Source organism: Orycteropus afer, unplaced genomic scaffold, assembly GCF_000298275.1.
Source record: "Orycteropus afer afer isolate SDZICR_OR568_19922 unplaced genomic scaffold, OryAfe1.0 scaffold00168, whole genome shotgun sequence".
NCBI classification, from domain to species: Eukaryota; Metazoa; Chordata; class Mammalia; order Tubulidentata; family Orycteropodidae; genus Orycteropus; species Orycteropus afer.
The window spans coordinates 2,714,099-2,730,102 of record NW_006921755.1 but is presented as its reverse complement, the minus strand read 5'-3'; the positions used below and the strand labels follow the sequence as shown (position 1 = coordinate 2,730,102).

General features: G+C 36.4%; 1 protein-coding gene across 1 annotated transcript in view; it reads left to right on the top strand.

Annotated features, from left to right (window-relative positions):
* Positions 1-16,004, top strand: part of PRKCI (protein kinase C iota) — a 156,242-nt gene that overhangs the window by 65,845 nt on the left and 74,393 nt on the right. Inside the window, exon 3 of the mRNA XM_007946659.1 lies at positions 14,762-14,851. Coding sequence (XP_007944850.1) covers positions 14,762-14,851 — 90 coding nt within the window. The remainder of the gene's footprint in view (positions 1-14,761; positions 14,852-16,004) is intronic.

The following is a 16,004-nucleotide window of genomic DNA, read 5'->3' as shown; positions in this document are numbered from 1 at the left end:
GTTCTGCCTCCAGGAGGCCTCCTTTTTGAGCCTGGCAGGGTGGTCAAACTAGCCAATTATAGCATCAGAACTCTAAGCACCTGAGAGAGAGTGGGCACCTCCCAGAACATTGTTTTGTGCCACTCCCAACAGAAATACTCCAGGTGGACAACTTCAGCAATCAGGAGCTCCTCAGTAGCTCATAGCAAATCCCACCTTGGAGTTTACAAAGACTTAAAGCATGTACTTTTTGTATTCATGCATGTATGTTTATCTCTTTCTTAAATGATGTATACTATTATAGAACATGGTTATACATAATTTAAACAATTCCCTTTAGATGGATGGTTTACAGTTTCACCAATACAACGTTGTTGTTGTTGGGTTCTATTAATTCAGCTCCTACTCAGTGATGCCATGCACAACAACAAAACACTGCCTGGACCTGCACCAACCTCATAATCTTTGTTGCACCCACTGTGTTAGTCCATCTCATTGAGGGTTTTCCCTGACACGTTACCAAGCATGATCATCTTCTCCAGGAACTTCTCTCTTCTGACAATTTGACCGAAGTATGACAGACGAAGTCAGGCCATTCTCATTTCCAAGGAACGTTCTGGCTGTCCTTCTGAGACAGATTTGTTTGTTCCTCTGGCAGTCCACAGTATTTTCAGTATTCTTCGCCAGCACTGCAGTTCAAGTCTAGCAATTTTTCTTAGATCTTCCTTATTCACTTCCTAGCTCTCACATGCATTCGAAGCTGTTGAAAAACCATGGCTTGGATCATGCGCACTTAGTCTTCAAAGTGACATCTTTGCTCTTTTAATACTTTAAAGAAGTCTTTTGCAGCAGGTTTGCATAGTGCAACATGTCATCTGATTTCTTGACTGCTGCTTCCATGAAGGTTGATTGTTGGATTGTGGATCCAGGTAAAATTTAATCCTTCTCAACTTTTCTCCATTTACTGTGATGTTGCTTCTTGGTTTAGTTGGGAGGATTTTTCTTTTCTTTATGTTGAGATGTGGTAGTTAAGGCTGTGTGTCAAGTTGGCTGAGCCATGGTTTTGAGTGGGTTGGCAGCTGGATGTAGTTATTCTCTATGATGAGATTGCAGTCATCTCCATGGTGGATTCTGCTGTGAGCAGCAAAGTAGTCAAAGGGGAATTACCGTTAGAGTGTGGCCTGCTTCCAGTATATATGGAGCAACTTTGGGAAAGGACTCTAGCTTTTTGGCACATTTTGGATCCTGCATTTGGGTGAGTTTTCATCTCCAGTTCCAAGACTTTAACCAGTTGCCTGCTGTGTTGCCTGCCAATCTTGGGATTGTTCCTGGACTTGAATCACTGGCCTGCCATGTTGCCTTCTGATCTTAGGATGGTGCCATTTTACTTGCAAATCTTGGGTTCATCAGCCTTAGGAGAAGTAGCTGCATGAGTCAGAAGGAGTTTCCAGCTCTGGTGGGCCTAGAAGAAGAGGCAGAGCTGAAGTCCATTGTTGAGGGACCTTCACCCAGCTCTTAGGGCTAGCACTCTGAAACTGGAATTCTACCCTTCTAAAGTGTAAGAGAGTAAATTCCTGTTTGTTAAAGCCATCCGCTTGTGGTATTTCTGTTATAGCAGCACTAGAGAACCAAGGCATGAGATGTAATCCATAGCAAAGGCTATATATAGTCTTTGATCTTCATCAGAAAGTGCTTCAAGTCATCTTCACTTTCAGCAAGCAAGGTTGTGTCATCTGCATATCGCAGGTTGTTAATGAGTCTTCCTTTAATCCTGATGCCACATTCTTCTTCATATAGTCTAGCTTCTCAGATTATTTGCTCAGCATACAATTGAATAAGTATGGTGAATTGAATAAGTATGGCAAAAGGATACAATCCTGAAAGGATACATACCTTTCCTGATTTTAAACCACGCAATATCTGCTTGTTCTGTTCAAACAACTGCCCCTTGGTCTACATATAGGTTGCTTGTGAGCACAATTAAGTGTTCTAGAATTCCCATTCTTTACAGTTTATCCATAATTTGCTGTCATCTGCACAGTCAAATGCCTTTGCATTATATAAGTAAACATTTTTATGGTGGTATTCTTTCCTTGCAGCCAAGATCCATCTGACGTCAGCATTGATAGCCCTCATTACACGTCCTCTTCTTAATCTGGTTTGAATTTCATGCAGTTTGCTGTCCATGCACTGCTGCAACCATTGTTGAACTATCTTCCACAAAATTTTACTTGCATATGGTATTAATGATACTGTTTGATAATTTCCACATGTGGTTGGATCACCTTTCTTTAGAATAAGCACAAATATGGATTTTGTCTAGTTGATGGGTCAGGTAGCTGTCTTGCATATTTCTTGGCATAAGTGAGTGAGCACCCACAGTGCTACATCCATTTGTTGAAACATCTCAGTATGTATTCCATCAGTTCCTTGATCCTGGTTGTTTTTTTTTTTTTTTTTTTCCAAATCCTTCAGTACAGCTTGAACTTCTTCCTTCATTACCATTGGTTCTTAATCATATGCTACTTCCTGAATTGGTTGAGTGTTGACCAATTCCTTTTGGTGCAGTGACTGTATTCCTTCTGTCTTCTTTTGATGCTTCCCGCATCTTCTAATATTTTTCCCATAGCATCCTTCAATATTGCAACTCGAGGCTTGAGTTTTCTCTTTAGTTCTTTTACCTTGAGAAATGCCTGGCATGTTCTTCCCTTTTGGTTTTCTAACTCCAGATGTTTGCACATTTCATTATAATACTTTGTTTTCTTGAGATGCCCTTTGAAATCTATTCAGGTCTTTTATTTCATCATTTCTTCCATTTACTTTAGCTACTTCTTGTTCAAGAGCAAGTTTCAGAGTCTCTTCTTACATCTGTTTTGATCTTCCTTTCCTTTCTTTTTCTGACCTTTTGCTTTTTTCATGTATGATATTCTTGATGTCATCCTACAATTAGTCTAGTCTTCAGTCATTGGTATTCACTGTATCAATCTGTTCTTCACATGGTCTCTAAATTTATGTGGGATATAATCAAGGTCATATTTTGGCTCTTTTGGATTTGTTTTAATTTTCCTCAGCTTCATCTTGAACTTGCATATGAGCAACTGATTTTCTGTTCCACAGTCAGCTCCTGTCTTTGTCCTGATGATATTGACCTTTTCTATAACCTTGTCGTCGATTTGAATCCTGTGTATTCCATGTAGTGAGTCTGTGTGTATAGTTGCCGTTTGTGTTGTTGAAAAAAGGTATTTGCAATGAATAAGGTGTTGGTCTTGCAGACTTCTATCATATAATCTCTGGTATCATTTCAGACCATATTTTCTAACTGCTGATACTTCTAGCTTCCATCTTTCACATTCCAGTTGCCAGCAATTATTAATACATCTTGATTGCATGTTTGGTCAATTTCAGACTGAACGAGTTGGTAAAAATCCTCCGTTTCTTCATCTTTGGCTTTAGGGCTTGGTGCATAAATTTGAATAATAGTGTTAACTGTTCTTCCTTGTAGGCGTGCGTATACATATTGTTCTATCACTGACAGCATTGTACTTGAGGATAGATCTTAAAATATTCTTTTTGATGATGAATGTGACGCCATTCCATGAGATTGTCTAATTCAGAATGGCCAATACCGATCTATTTCGGCTCACTGATGCCTAGGGTATTGATCTGTATGCATTCCATTTCATTTTTGACAACTTCCCATTTTCCTGGATACATACATCGTGCATTCTGTGTTTCGATTATGAATGAATGTTTGCACCTGTTTCTTCTCATTTTGAGTCATGCCACATTAGCAAATGAAGGAAAGCTTTATTCCATCCACATCATTAAGGTTGAGTCTACTTTGAGGAGGCAGCTCTTCCCCAGTTGTATTTTGAGTGCATTCCAACCTGAGGGGCTCATTTTCAGATACTATATCAGATATTGTTTCACTGCTTGCTGTTCATAAAGTTTTCCAGAAATAGTGTTTCAGTGCTATTCATAAATTGCTCTTCAGTGGCCAATTTTTTCAGAAGTGAACGGCCCTGTCCTTCTTCCCAGACTGTTTTTGGCTAGAAGCTCCACTGAAACTTGTCCATCATTGGTGACCCTGCTGGTATTTGAAATACTGATGGCTTCAAGCATCACAGCAACACATAAGCCACTATAGTATGAAAAACTGACAGACAGATGGTGGCTATATTGGTACAGTGAATATCTTTGTATATATATTCTTTAGCCACCTGTGATAGATTGTCTGTAGTATACATTCTTTGACATGGAATATGTCCTTCATGATAAAAAACCGGTTGCCATTGAGTCACTTGTGACTCATAATAACCCCATGTGTTTCAGAGCAGAACCGCTTTATAGGGAGGGTTTCCCGTGGCTGATTGTTTGGAATTAGATCCCTAGGCCTTTCTTCCAAGGTGCCTCTGGGTAGACTTCATGACCTTTTAGTTAGCAGCTGAGCACTTTTATTGTTGCACCACCCAGGGCTTCCTACCTTTGTTGATAAGTTATACCCAATTGTTATTCAAAATAATTGTACCATTTTGTTACACTTCCACCAATGGCATATGTAGATTCGTTGTTTTGTTTTTTTTTTTAAATTGTGATTTGAGTGAATTTTTTTTTAAATGCTCGGTAATAACAAGACCATGTGAAGGAAGAAGTTGAAAATGGAGGTGATTTTCAAGAGGCAGAGATACATTATTCTGAATGTAGTTGTTTTATTTACATCCTGTAGGCTTCAATATGTGAGATTTATGAAAATTTAAAATGAGATAATTCTTTGACACAAAAATTATGGAGTTTTTGGAATTTTATGTTGTTAAACCTCTTCCTGACTTGCATTCACATTATAAAATCTCATATATTCATAGCAGGGAAGTTTGAGTGTCAAAATGCAAGAAACCATACTGTTTTAGCAAACATTTTATGACATCTTTGGTTCTGTGTGCAAAGAACAGAAATGGGGGATCACTCTTCATATTTTTTGTTATCATTCTATACTATATATACTATATATTGATGGGTAATCATGTTTCAAAGAACAGTGGGGGAAATTTTTCAATAAATATCTTAAAGTATATGGAAATATTACTTCTGTTCTTAACATAGCATATTAAGGCTTCATACCTGAAGATTGAAAATAAAAATCTTCAGCAATAAAAAAAAATAAAGTCCTCATGAACAGTTCTAGATTTGCATCTGGTGTAATTTTCCTTCTGCTTGAAGAACTTCCTTTAACATTTCCTGTAGTAGAATTCTGCTGGTAATAAATTCCTTTAGCTTATTCATCTCTTTAGTTAACCTTTGTTTTTGAAAGGTAATTTTACTGGGTAAAGAATTCTAGGTTGGCTGTTTATTTTTTTCTTTGACTACAGTTCCAGCTCTCATTGTTTCTGATGTAAAATCTGCAATCATCTTTTATCTGTTTCTCTGTTCTTAACATGCTTGTTCTCTGGCTGCTTTATCAGTGGTTTTAGCAATGATTGAGATGAGCCATAGGTAGTTTTTTTGTGCTTGTGGTATGATGAGCTTCTTGGGCCTCTGGATTTAATTTTCATCAGATTTGGAATTTTTTTTTTAATGCATTTTATCAAAATATAATTTCTGTAGAGTGAACTATACAAAACTAACTATTTTGCTCACTAATACTACAGGCCACCATGGAATATCAGCACAAACATCTAAAAAGTTAAGTCAGGTTGCGTCCAGTGTATTAAATATCTAATACATGGTAACCTATCAAGATTTGAAATGAAAATCATATTCCTTAAGGATATATTTCTACAATAGACAATACAGTTTTGTTTAACTAAGCTTAAAGTACTACATATTCTGTAAATAATTCTATATGAAGAGACTATATCCATAACAATTCTTAGTGTGCTAAACTAATAATAAAAATAATAGTCCCTACATAGCCATAATAGAAAGTAAATGACACTACAGAGAAATTCATGCTCTCTTGAAGAAAGCAATTAAGCATTGTGCCTTTTGCATATGCAGTAAATTTCAGTTTTGTTAGTTCTTTAGGATTTAGTAAAATGTAAGAAAAGTATTTCAGGAAAAATCTACCTTGTCGATAAACTCTGTCTGAGTGTCTTAGTATCTGACAATGTTCCCTGTCTGATTGTTACAGGTAATGTAATCTTAGATGTGAGTGTTCTTGTAGGAATAATTCTTTTATCTGGGAATAAGGATTGAGGTTGTCAAGGATTTCATTTTTCTTGGATCCACAATCAACATCATTGGAAGCAGCAGTCAAGACATCAAGCAATGTATTGCATTTGGTAAACCAGCAGGAAAAGACCTATTTAAAGTATTAAAAATCAAAGATGTCATTTTCAGGACTAAGGTTTACCTGACCTAAGCCATGGTGTTTTCAAAAGCCTCATATGCGTGCGAAAACTGGACAATGAATAAGGAATTGAAGAAGAATTGATGCATTTAAATTTTGATGTTGGCAAAGTATATTGAACATACCATAAACTGCCAAAATAACAAATAACTCTGTCCTGGAATAAGTACAGCCAGAATGATCATTGGAAGCAAGGATGGCCAAACGTCATCTCACCTACTTTGGTCATGTTATCAGGAGGGACCAGTTCCTGGAGAAAGGTATTCTGCTGAGTAAAGTAGAGGGTCAGTGAAAAAGAGGAAGGCACTCACAGAGATGGATTGACACAATGGCTGCAACAGTGGGCTCAAACATAGCAAGGATTTTGAGGATGGTACAGGACTGAGCAGTGTTTCCATTCTGTTGTACATATTGCTGGGTTGGAACCGACCCTATGGCACCTAACAAAAAGGAAAATAAAAACAGGCCCCCATTCATTCAACTAGTAATTATTTACCACCTACTAAATGCTTCTCTGCTAGCCACTGAGGATACAAACATAAGTGGATCTTATGTATGCCCACAAAGAAATGTTTAGTATTAGTTAAGCATGTGTGCAAATTACGTATATATTACATATATCCATATATTACAAACAGAATTACTATTATTATAAACAAAATTGAACTCCAGTTAATTATATTCATACTGAAGTATTAAATGGGACATTTATTGATATTTGCAGTTGTGGTGGTTATGTTTTTGTGTCAACTTGGCTGAGCCTGGTTGAGTGGCTGGGCAGTGGATGTAGTATTCCCCATGATGAGACTAGTAATCAACTCCATGGTGGAATCTACTATGAGTAGATGAGTAGCTCCCTTTGGGTTGGTGGCCTGCTTTCTGTATATAAGCAGAAGCCTTGGGGAATGGTCTCTAGTTTATGGCATGCTTGGACCCTGCATATAGCTGTGTCATTCAGCAGCCTGCCATGCTCTGCCACCCTGGGGACTTAGAATGGACTTGAATTAATGGCCAGCCGTGTGGTTTGGTAACATAGGGACTGTTAACCTTGGGCTTGGCAGCCTCAGCAGCTAGCAGCTGTCTGAGTGAAGGAAAACCTCTAGCTTCAGTGGGCCAGGAGCTGGAAGCAGAGCTTGAAGGCCAAAGCTGAGGGGCTTTCACCCAGCCCCTAGAGTCTGGAACTTTGAACTTGGACTTAAAGCCTCCAAAGTATAAGAGAATAAACTCCTGTTTGTTAAGTCCATTCCATTTGTGGTATATTTCTATCAGAGTGTCACTAGTAACCAGAACAGCAGTCTACTTTAAAATGCATCTAAAATAAGAAAGATTAATGATGGAGAGAGGGACAGTTGGATATGTTATAAAGTAAGTACAGTAAAATGTTGATAGAATCCAGGTGATTGATATAGAAGTGCTTACCATAAAATTCCTTCAAAGTTTGACAACATTTTCTATAAAATGTTGGAAAGGAAATGAAAGTTAGATTATGGACTAATGGATAGTTATCACCAGCCACTCCCCGGAAGGAAGGTTGGGCAATCCTACTTCCGTAGTGATACTGCCTCGGAAACCCAAGGAGGGGTTGCTATGAGTCGAGGCCGACTCGACGGCAAATAACAACAACAACAACAATCAGTAATAAACAAGATTTAGAGTAAGACCATGTGAGTGCTTGGCTGTTTGAGAATGAAAAATAAGGCAAATAGAAGAAAGCCAAAGAATTGAGAAACTGAGGGGATTGCAGAATTCATCTATTTAAATCTACATAGATGTTGAAATCATCAAAATTCTTTATTTGTTGTACTGGGGAACATAATGGAGGTACCACTTATTCGAGGAATGAAAGAGATTGACTTGGATGTAGTTAACAAACAAAGAGAGTTAGCAAGTATGTGACAGTCTGATGACAGAAGTTTCAATTTTGGAGGCTTTTTTTGGAAGGGAGTAACACTGTTCTGAATATAAAAGAGAGAAAGAAAGAGAAAGAGATTCAATTTCAGGCTCAAATGAAAAAGGCCCATAGGAGACAAAACAATCACTACTTGAGAAGGCTACATAAAAAGTAAGTGTGCTAAGCCCTGGTGGCTTAGCTCTACACTCCTGGTAGGAGCTCTGGTAGCATAGTGCCTAAGGCACTTGACTGCTAACCAGAGGGCATGCGGTTCTAACCCACCAGCCACTCCTTGGAAGGAAGAAGGGGCAATCTACTTCCGTAGTGATACTGCCTCGGAAACCCAAGGAGGGGTCACTATGAGTTGGGTCCAACTCGATGGCACATAACAACAACTTCATGTATTAGCTGACCACCTGAATATCCTCCTTGGTGAAGTGTCTATTCATATCTTCTGCCCATTTTTCAATTGGATTGCTAATTCCTTTGCTGTTAAGGCGTTGGAGTTTTCAGATTTGGAATTTTTTTGGCCGTTATTTCTTCACATATTTTTCTGTCACTACCTTTTTTTTTTTTTGAGGACTTCAATTGCATGTTTATGACGCCATTTGAAGTTGTCTTAAAGACAATGCTGTGTTTGGATGTTTCAGTCTTTTTTTCCCCTCTGCATTTCATTTTAGAGAGTTTTATTTATGTTTTCAGAGTCTTTCTTAATGGCTAACCTGCTGTGAATCCCATCCAGTATATCTTTCTTTTCAGACATTGTAGTTTTTGTTTGTAGAAATTCAATTTGGAACTTTCAAAAAACCTTTTATATTTACTTAACAGGGTCATTATTTCCTCTAGCTTCTTGAACATAACAAATATAATAGCTATAAATTTTTTCATCTGTATCAATTCAGGGACAATTTCAAATTGCTTGATTTTTTTTTTTTCCCTCCTATTGTGGGTCATATTTTTGTGCTTCTTCACATGTCTTTTGTTTTTAAATTATTGGATTCTAAACATTGTTTTACCTGATTGGGTGTTAGGTATTTTTATATTCTTAAAAATATTTTTGTGCTTTGTTCTGGGATATAATTAAGTTACTGGAAACAGTTTGATCCTTTATTCTTTGATTTCCAATGTTTGACCTGTTACTTTATTTTGTCTGGTTTTTTTTTTTTTTGGATTGATTCAAATGGGAAGGTAAGTCTGATTCTCTTACTCCATCTTCTCTAGAAGCAAAAATCGAGAATGGGTGGTTTGATAAGGTAACATGTGTTTCTGTAACCACTGACTTTCACTTCAAAGAAAAAGGAAACAACAAGCCAGAAATTCACTACTTTCGTGACTGGTCCTAATATTTGAAAGGTTGACAACTGGAATTCTTGGAAAACTTATGAAAATCTAGATTTTAAGCATTGTAATCCTTTTGAGTAGGAGTGCAGTGACTTTTATAAGAGTTGTACCAGTGTATCCAGAAGCAGAGGGGCAGTGGGAACCAATGATGAACGTCTGTAAATGTTTGCCAAATTTAAGTGTCAGAGAGAGGAATGTGCTGGTGCTGTTTCAGATAAATGTTATAGGTTGCCAGGTTTGATTTTAAAGCCTTGTTGATTCTTTCAAATATAGGGCACTGAATTCAACCATTTGATGAAATAACTAAATGTAACTAGTGTTATATATGTATTTCATGCTCCCCATCTTGTCTGCAGATTTTATTACCTTACGGTGGGCAGTGACTTTGGATGTATTCCTGCCTTAGGATGGGAATTCAGGTGTTAGTAATAGAATGGGCTTTGAGAAAGAGCTTCTTCCCTCAGCTTTGTTTCATGATGACCCTGCATGGAATGTGTGACTTCTGAGGTATGCATCCTGCTTTATCAGGCATTAGGTAGTTGGCCAAAATAATTAATACTTGAACCAAAGACAGTCCAATAAAAACAAAATAAATGTGAACATACGTAATGTCAGTGATTAATTCATACTTTCACATTTCCTTGTGGTTGTTCAGTACTTGACCTGGAAACCAAAAGCAAGCAAGTGCTGACTAGATAAATAAAAAGATATAATGCCCAACAAAAGAGGTTTTTGTAAATAAAGTTTTAATGATAGTTAATTCAGTAGCTTTTAATCAAAATATAATAATAAAAGATACACCTATAATAGATGAAGGAGTTCTGGTGGTGTAATGCCTAAGGTATTTGACCACTAACCAGAAGGCTGGCAGTTCAAACTCATCTGTAAACACATTCCACATGTCTGTTTTATTCCCTTTACCCCCATACAGCAGACAACAGTCACTGTTCTATACTTTGATTTTTTTTAACTGAACTTCAGTATATATAGAGCTGCCACGTTGTCTTTAAAGCCTGCATAAACTGCTGATGCACATTTAGTTTATTTCCAGCCTTTTACAATTAAAGTGTTATGAATTTTCTTATATAAGTGTCATTTTCCACATATGTAATTATATTTCATGGTAAAATTGCTGACTTAAAAGTTAAAACATTTTTAAATGAAAAGATAATACCATATTGCCCTCTATTGAATCTGTCCTAAGTTTTATTCATATTACAGAATATGCAGGAAAGGCAGGTTTTTTCCCCTGTGCAAATTTGACAATTTTTATTTCATTGACTTTTTTTAAGGAAAAAAAAAAAAAAATTCCTTCACCCAACTTCATATGTATCTTATTTACTAGTTAGTAGTCTACCTTACTTTCCCCACCTGTCCCTGGTAACCATCAAAGGATATTTCTTTTTTTTGTGAACCTTTTTCTTGACTTTTTACAATAATGATATAATACAGTATTTGTCCTTTGGTGATTGACTAACTTCACTCAGCATAATGGCCTCTAAATTCATACATGCTATGAGGTGCTTTACAGATTCATCATTCTTTGTTTTTAATGTTGCATAGTATTCCGTTGTATGTATGTACCATAGTTTATTGATACATTCCTCTGTTGATGGGCATTTAGGTTTTTCCATCTTTTGGCTATTCTGAATAGTGCTGCGATGAATATCAATGTGCATATATCTGTTCACGTCATGGCTCTTATATATCTGGATATATACCTGATAGTGGGATTGCTGGATCATATGGAATTTCTGCCAGCTTTTTAAGGAAGTGCCATACCATTTTCCACACTGATTATACCATTTTATAATCCTACTAGCCATATATAAGAGTTCCAGTCTCTACACACCCTTGCCAACATTTGTTGTTTTCTTTTTTTTTTTTTTGGAATTTTGCTGCTAGTGCTGGGTGAAATGATTGATATCTCATTGTCTTTATTTGCATCTCTCTATGGCTAATGATCATGAGTATTTCTTCATGTGTTTAGTAACTGCCTGAGTGTCTTCTTTGGTGTAATGTCTCTTCATGTCCTCTGCTCGTTTTTAATTGGATTATTTGCCTTTTTGTTGTTAAGTTGTTGACATTCCCTATAAATTTTAGAGTTTAGACCCTTGTCTGATAAGTTCTAGTCAAAATTTTTTTCACTGTCTGTGGGTTTTCTTTTTTCACTCTTTTGGTGAAATATTTTAATGCACATAAGCATCTAATATTTAGGATGTGCATTCATCTATTTTGCTTTCTGGTATTTGTGTTTATTCAGTAGTTTGTTTATGCCCTGAATTGGGACTCAAAGGCAAGATTTTGAAGCAACTTGAATGCTATGCTGAAGATTTCCAAGTACATTATAAAGGAATTGGGGAGCCAGTAAAGGTTTTAAAGTGGGAGATTAGTATTTAGAGAGAGAATTTAGCAATTTAGAGAGAGGATTAATGAGAGAATTAGACGTAGAGAATCCAGTTATGAGTATAGTATAATAGTTCTTTTGAAAAAGATGACCCTCTGATTTAGATAATTATAGTAGATATGTAAAGAATGGAACTGATATACCACAGTCATATCCATTGCAGATTTTGTAGAATCTACTACAATATACTAGAACTCAGTGACTGGTTTAGTTTTAAGAAGAAAGGGAAAATTAATTGTTATCTAGAAAGACTCAGATTTTGGCTTGGGTTCGTTGGTGATTGGTGACTTGGAGCTTTTGTAATTTGGCATCTAATTCATTTTGATACCATTACCCAAGATGGAAAATGAGAAGAAAGTGTCATAGTTTAGGTGAGAGATAATATTTTGTACATCTTGGGCCTGAGAAGTACCTGGACAGTATATAAGTGATGAGAGAGGGAATTAAAAATATGGGTATGGATCTCAAGGCCAGTAGAGACATAAGGATTTGGGAACCATAAGACTGTCTATGATAGTTACTCTAGTGGGAGTAGTTGAGATTGATTTACTCAGGAAGACATAGAAGGTATGTGAGTGAGGAGGGCCAAGGCACCAACTTTGGCATAGCTAGCAAGAGTCTGAGAAGAACTGTTGGAAGGTATTCTGATGTGATACAATAGGAAGTGTGTAATAATATCTGTGAAGTATTCTCGCTAAATTTGCTACACCTAAACCTTTGATTTTAACTACTAGTATACAAAAAATAGGAGTTCTGGTGGTGTAGTGCCTAAGTAAGGCATTTGACTGCTAACCAGAAGAAGGCTGTCGGTTTAAACCCAACAACCACTCCTTAGAAGAAAGGTTGGGCAATCTACTTCTGTAGTGATACTGCCTCGGAAACCCAAGGAGGGGTCTCTATGAGTCAAAATTGACTCGACAGCAGTGAGTTATACAAAAAATAAGGAGGACAGTGAAATATTTTAAATGACAAAATTTTGCAGGGATGCAAATACAAAAATCCAGATAGTGGAAACTCTATAGAACAGATGACCTCGTTTCTTCAACATACTAAAATGAATGGGGAAAAAAAGGAGGGAGAACCTGTAGAGTAAAAGACCATTATGTGAATGTTGTTTGGACCTTGATTCAGACAATCCAAGAAATACATATATTTATGGAGACAGTTGTAGAAGGAATGAGAAGGAGTAATGGAGTAACTCCCAGAGAAGATTTAAAAAATAGGGGTTCACTGGTGGAACCACTGAGACTATGGCCCCTAGCTGCCCTTTAGGTCTGGAATTGAACCCACACCTGTGGCTTCCAGCCAAACGATAGACATATGATAGATAGATATGAGTTGAACATTTACCTGAGGTAGAAACACTCCTTGGAGAGAACACTCATGGGAGAAGGAAGGGCTGCTTATGCACAGGGAGACAGCTCAGGGGACAGGAGAGTATGGAGGGATGGTCACTGGAAAGAGGTAACTATCGGGAGGAAGTGGAGAGGAGCTGTTGCATTGTGGTAAACTGTGGTCAATGACATGAGACAAAGTATATGTGAACTGCTGTATGGAAAGTGAATTTGTTCTGTAAATTTTCAACCAAATCACAATTAAAAAAATAATAATAATAAGGATTCAATGGCCAAGATTGGAGAAAAGAATAGAAGCACTCTTTTTTTTTTTTTTTTTTTTGAGATAGGAAAAGACTTCCTTGTTCTCTGTCAAGTAGTTCTTGTAAAGAGTGATTGAGTTTTAGATAGTATGTAGTATCTAGTATGTGATAAAGTTTAAGTAACCACAGGAATGAACAAAACATTGGCAGTGTGGGTGACCCAGCTCAGGCCCCAACTATGTTCTAGATGACTATTCGTTGAAGAATGCCATCATCCAGGAAGATGTGCCACCTCATCGATTGCCAAGGATGACTCAGTTCTTTGGCTAGTTGGCCAAACTATGAATATTCAGTGAAACTATGCATTTATTTTAAAAGCAGCTCCAGTATGACTATTTCTTCAATCAAGAGTACTTTAGTCATTGTACTTCTTTTCTGTGATCCTTTTGAGCAGCCTCTTATATGAAAGGAAAATTTTGGCAAAATCTAATAATGATTACCTAGAGACCTCTGACCACTGATACAGTGGTAATGAGATTATTTTCACTTACTTTTTCAAAGAAACTGGTAATGGAAAGTTTGTTCCTGGCCATAAACATTAGTCATATTGCAGTGATAATTTAAAATGTTTTTATGTTAGATTCTGTTTGTTGTATTTTAAATATATACAGTATTAGGAATAAAATGGTTTTACTACCCTATGTTCTAACAATCTCACTCCTTAAGTCAAGCATATAAGGACAACTATTGTACAATCCCTCGTTTATAAGAAGACAAGTATAGATATATACAGAGAGACTGATGTTATTATAGTTACAGGGAGAGGAAGGGGAAAGGGGAAAGTACACTTTAGATTGTACACACTTGTTATTTTTGATGATGGGAAAAGTGGTACCAACTGTGGATGTAATGAGCACAGCACAACCAAAGTAAAAATGAATGCTTGAGCACAAATAGGAACCTAACTTGATGTAAATTTCACCACAAAAATAAAATAACCCAGAAAAACAATATAATACAATGGTTTTAAATGTATAACATTTGGTATCTATGAACTTCATGTAATATTTTGTAGAAATAGAAATGGAAGTTATGCCACCTACTTTAGAAAATAGCATTTTCTAAGTAAATATCTAAAAATTTGTCCTTATAAAATATGTCTCTATGTATATATAAAATTTTTTTTTTTGTATTCTTTAGGTGACCCGTGTACCGTGTCATCTCAGTTGGAGTTAGAAGAAGCCTTTAGGCTTTATGAGCTAAACAAGGATTCTGAACTCTTAATTCATGGTAAAAGAGTAGTCATTTCTTACTTTGTAGAACTATAATTCCTTGACCATCTAAAAACTAATCCTGATGTGATTTTCTTTTTTTTTCTCCTCTGAATTTTATTTACTTTGTTGTTGTTAAGAATGTATACACTGAAACATAAAACAGTTCAACAATTTGTACATTAACATAAACTCAGTGTCCCCTAAGGTTTTCATCTAATCTACTGAGTTGCTGTTGTTAATTTGATCCCTATCTCTCATTGCTAATTAATTGTTCTTATTCAGTAGTTTCTCAAATGCCAGAGGAGGTAAAATAATCTGCCTCTTACAGTTTTGGGAAATGCCTTAATGTATATTAAACTTTGATCACTCAGTGTTTCACATCCAAGTTTAGGATAAAGTTTAAGTATTGAGAGCCTAGAGAATCTAAGTCATTTCTGCGTAGTTTTATAATATATACACACAATGATCACTAAAAGTGAGGTTTCTTTTGGTTTGAGAATTAATAGTGAAACCATTAACATAGTATTTTACATACATTAGTGTATTTAAATGTCAGCCACCTTGAGAGGTAGGTAGTAATAATAGTTTAGAAGAAGAAACTTACACTCAGTGATCACATAAACAGAACATTGTAGACCTTGTGAAACCTAGCTATTATGGTTCCCAATCTATGTTCTTTATATTCTGCCAAATATTTTTTTGTAACACGTAGATCCCACTTAATATATTGTGTGTATTTTAAGGATCAGGTTAAAATTTGGTTCAGTATTTTTATGTTTTATGTAACTTGCTTTAGTCACTTAAAGATGGATCATGGAAATCTTATTCTTGGCCTGTCGGGACAGATAGTTAAGGCAACAAAGTACAAAATACAATTAAACAAGCAATAATACAGTTTCTTTTGTTCTCTCTGGGTCAGTGTGTTGCTTGTTCTGGTAGAGATAACAGTTGAACTAGTGACATGAATTGACCAACTAGTGTTACAAAGGATAAACTGACCCTGTCTTTTAGCTCAACTAGAGATTTAGAGTTGTTCATTCAGCAAATATGTATTGTTGTTGTTGTTGTTATTTGCTATCGAGTCGGCCCCGACTCATAGCGACCCCTCCTTGGGTTTCCGAGGCAGTATCACTACGGAAGTAGGATTGCCCAACCTTCCTTCCGAGGAG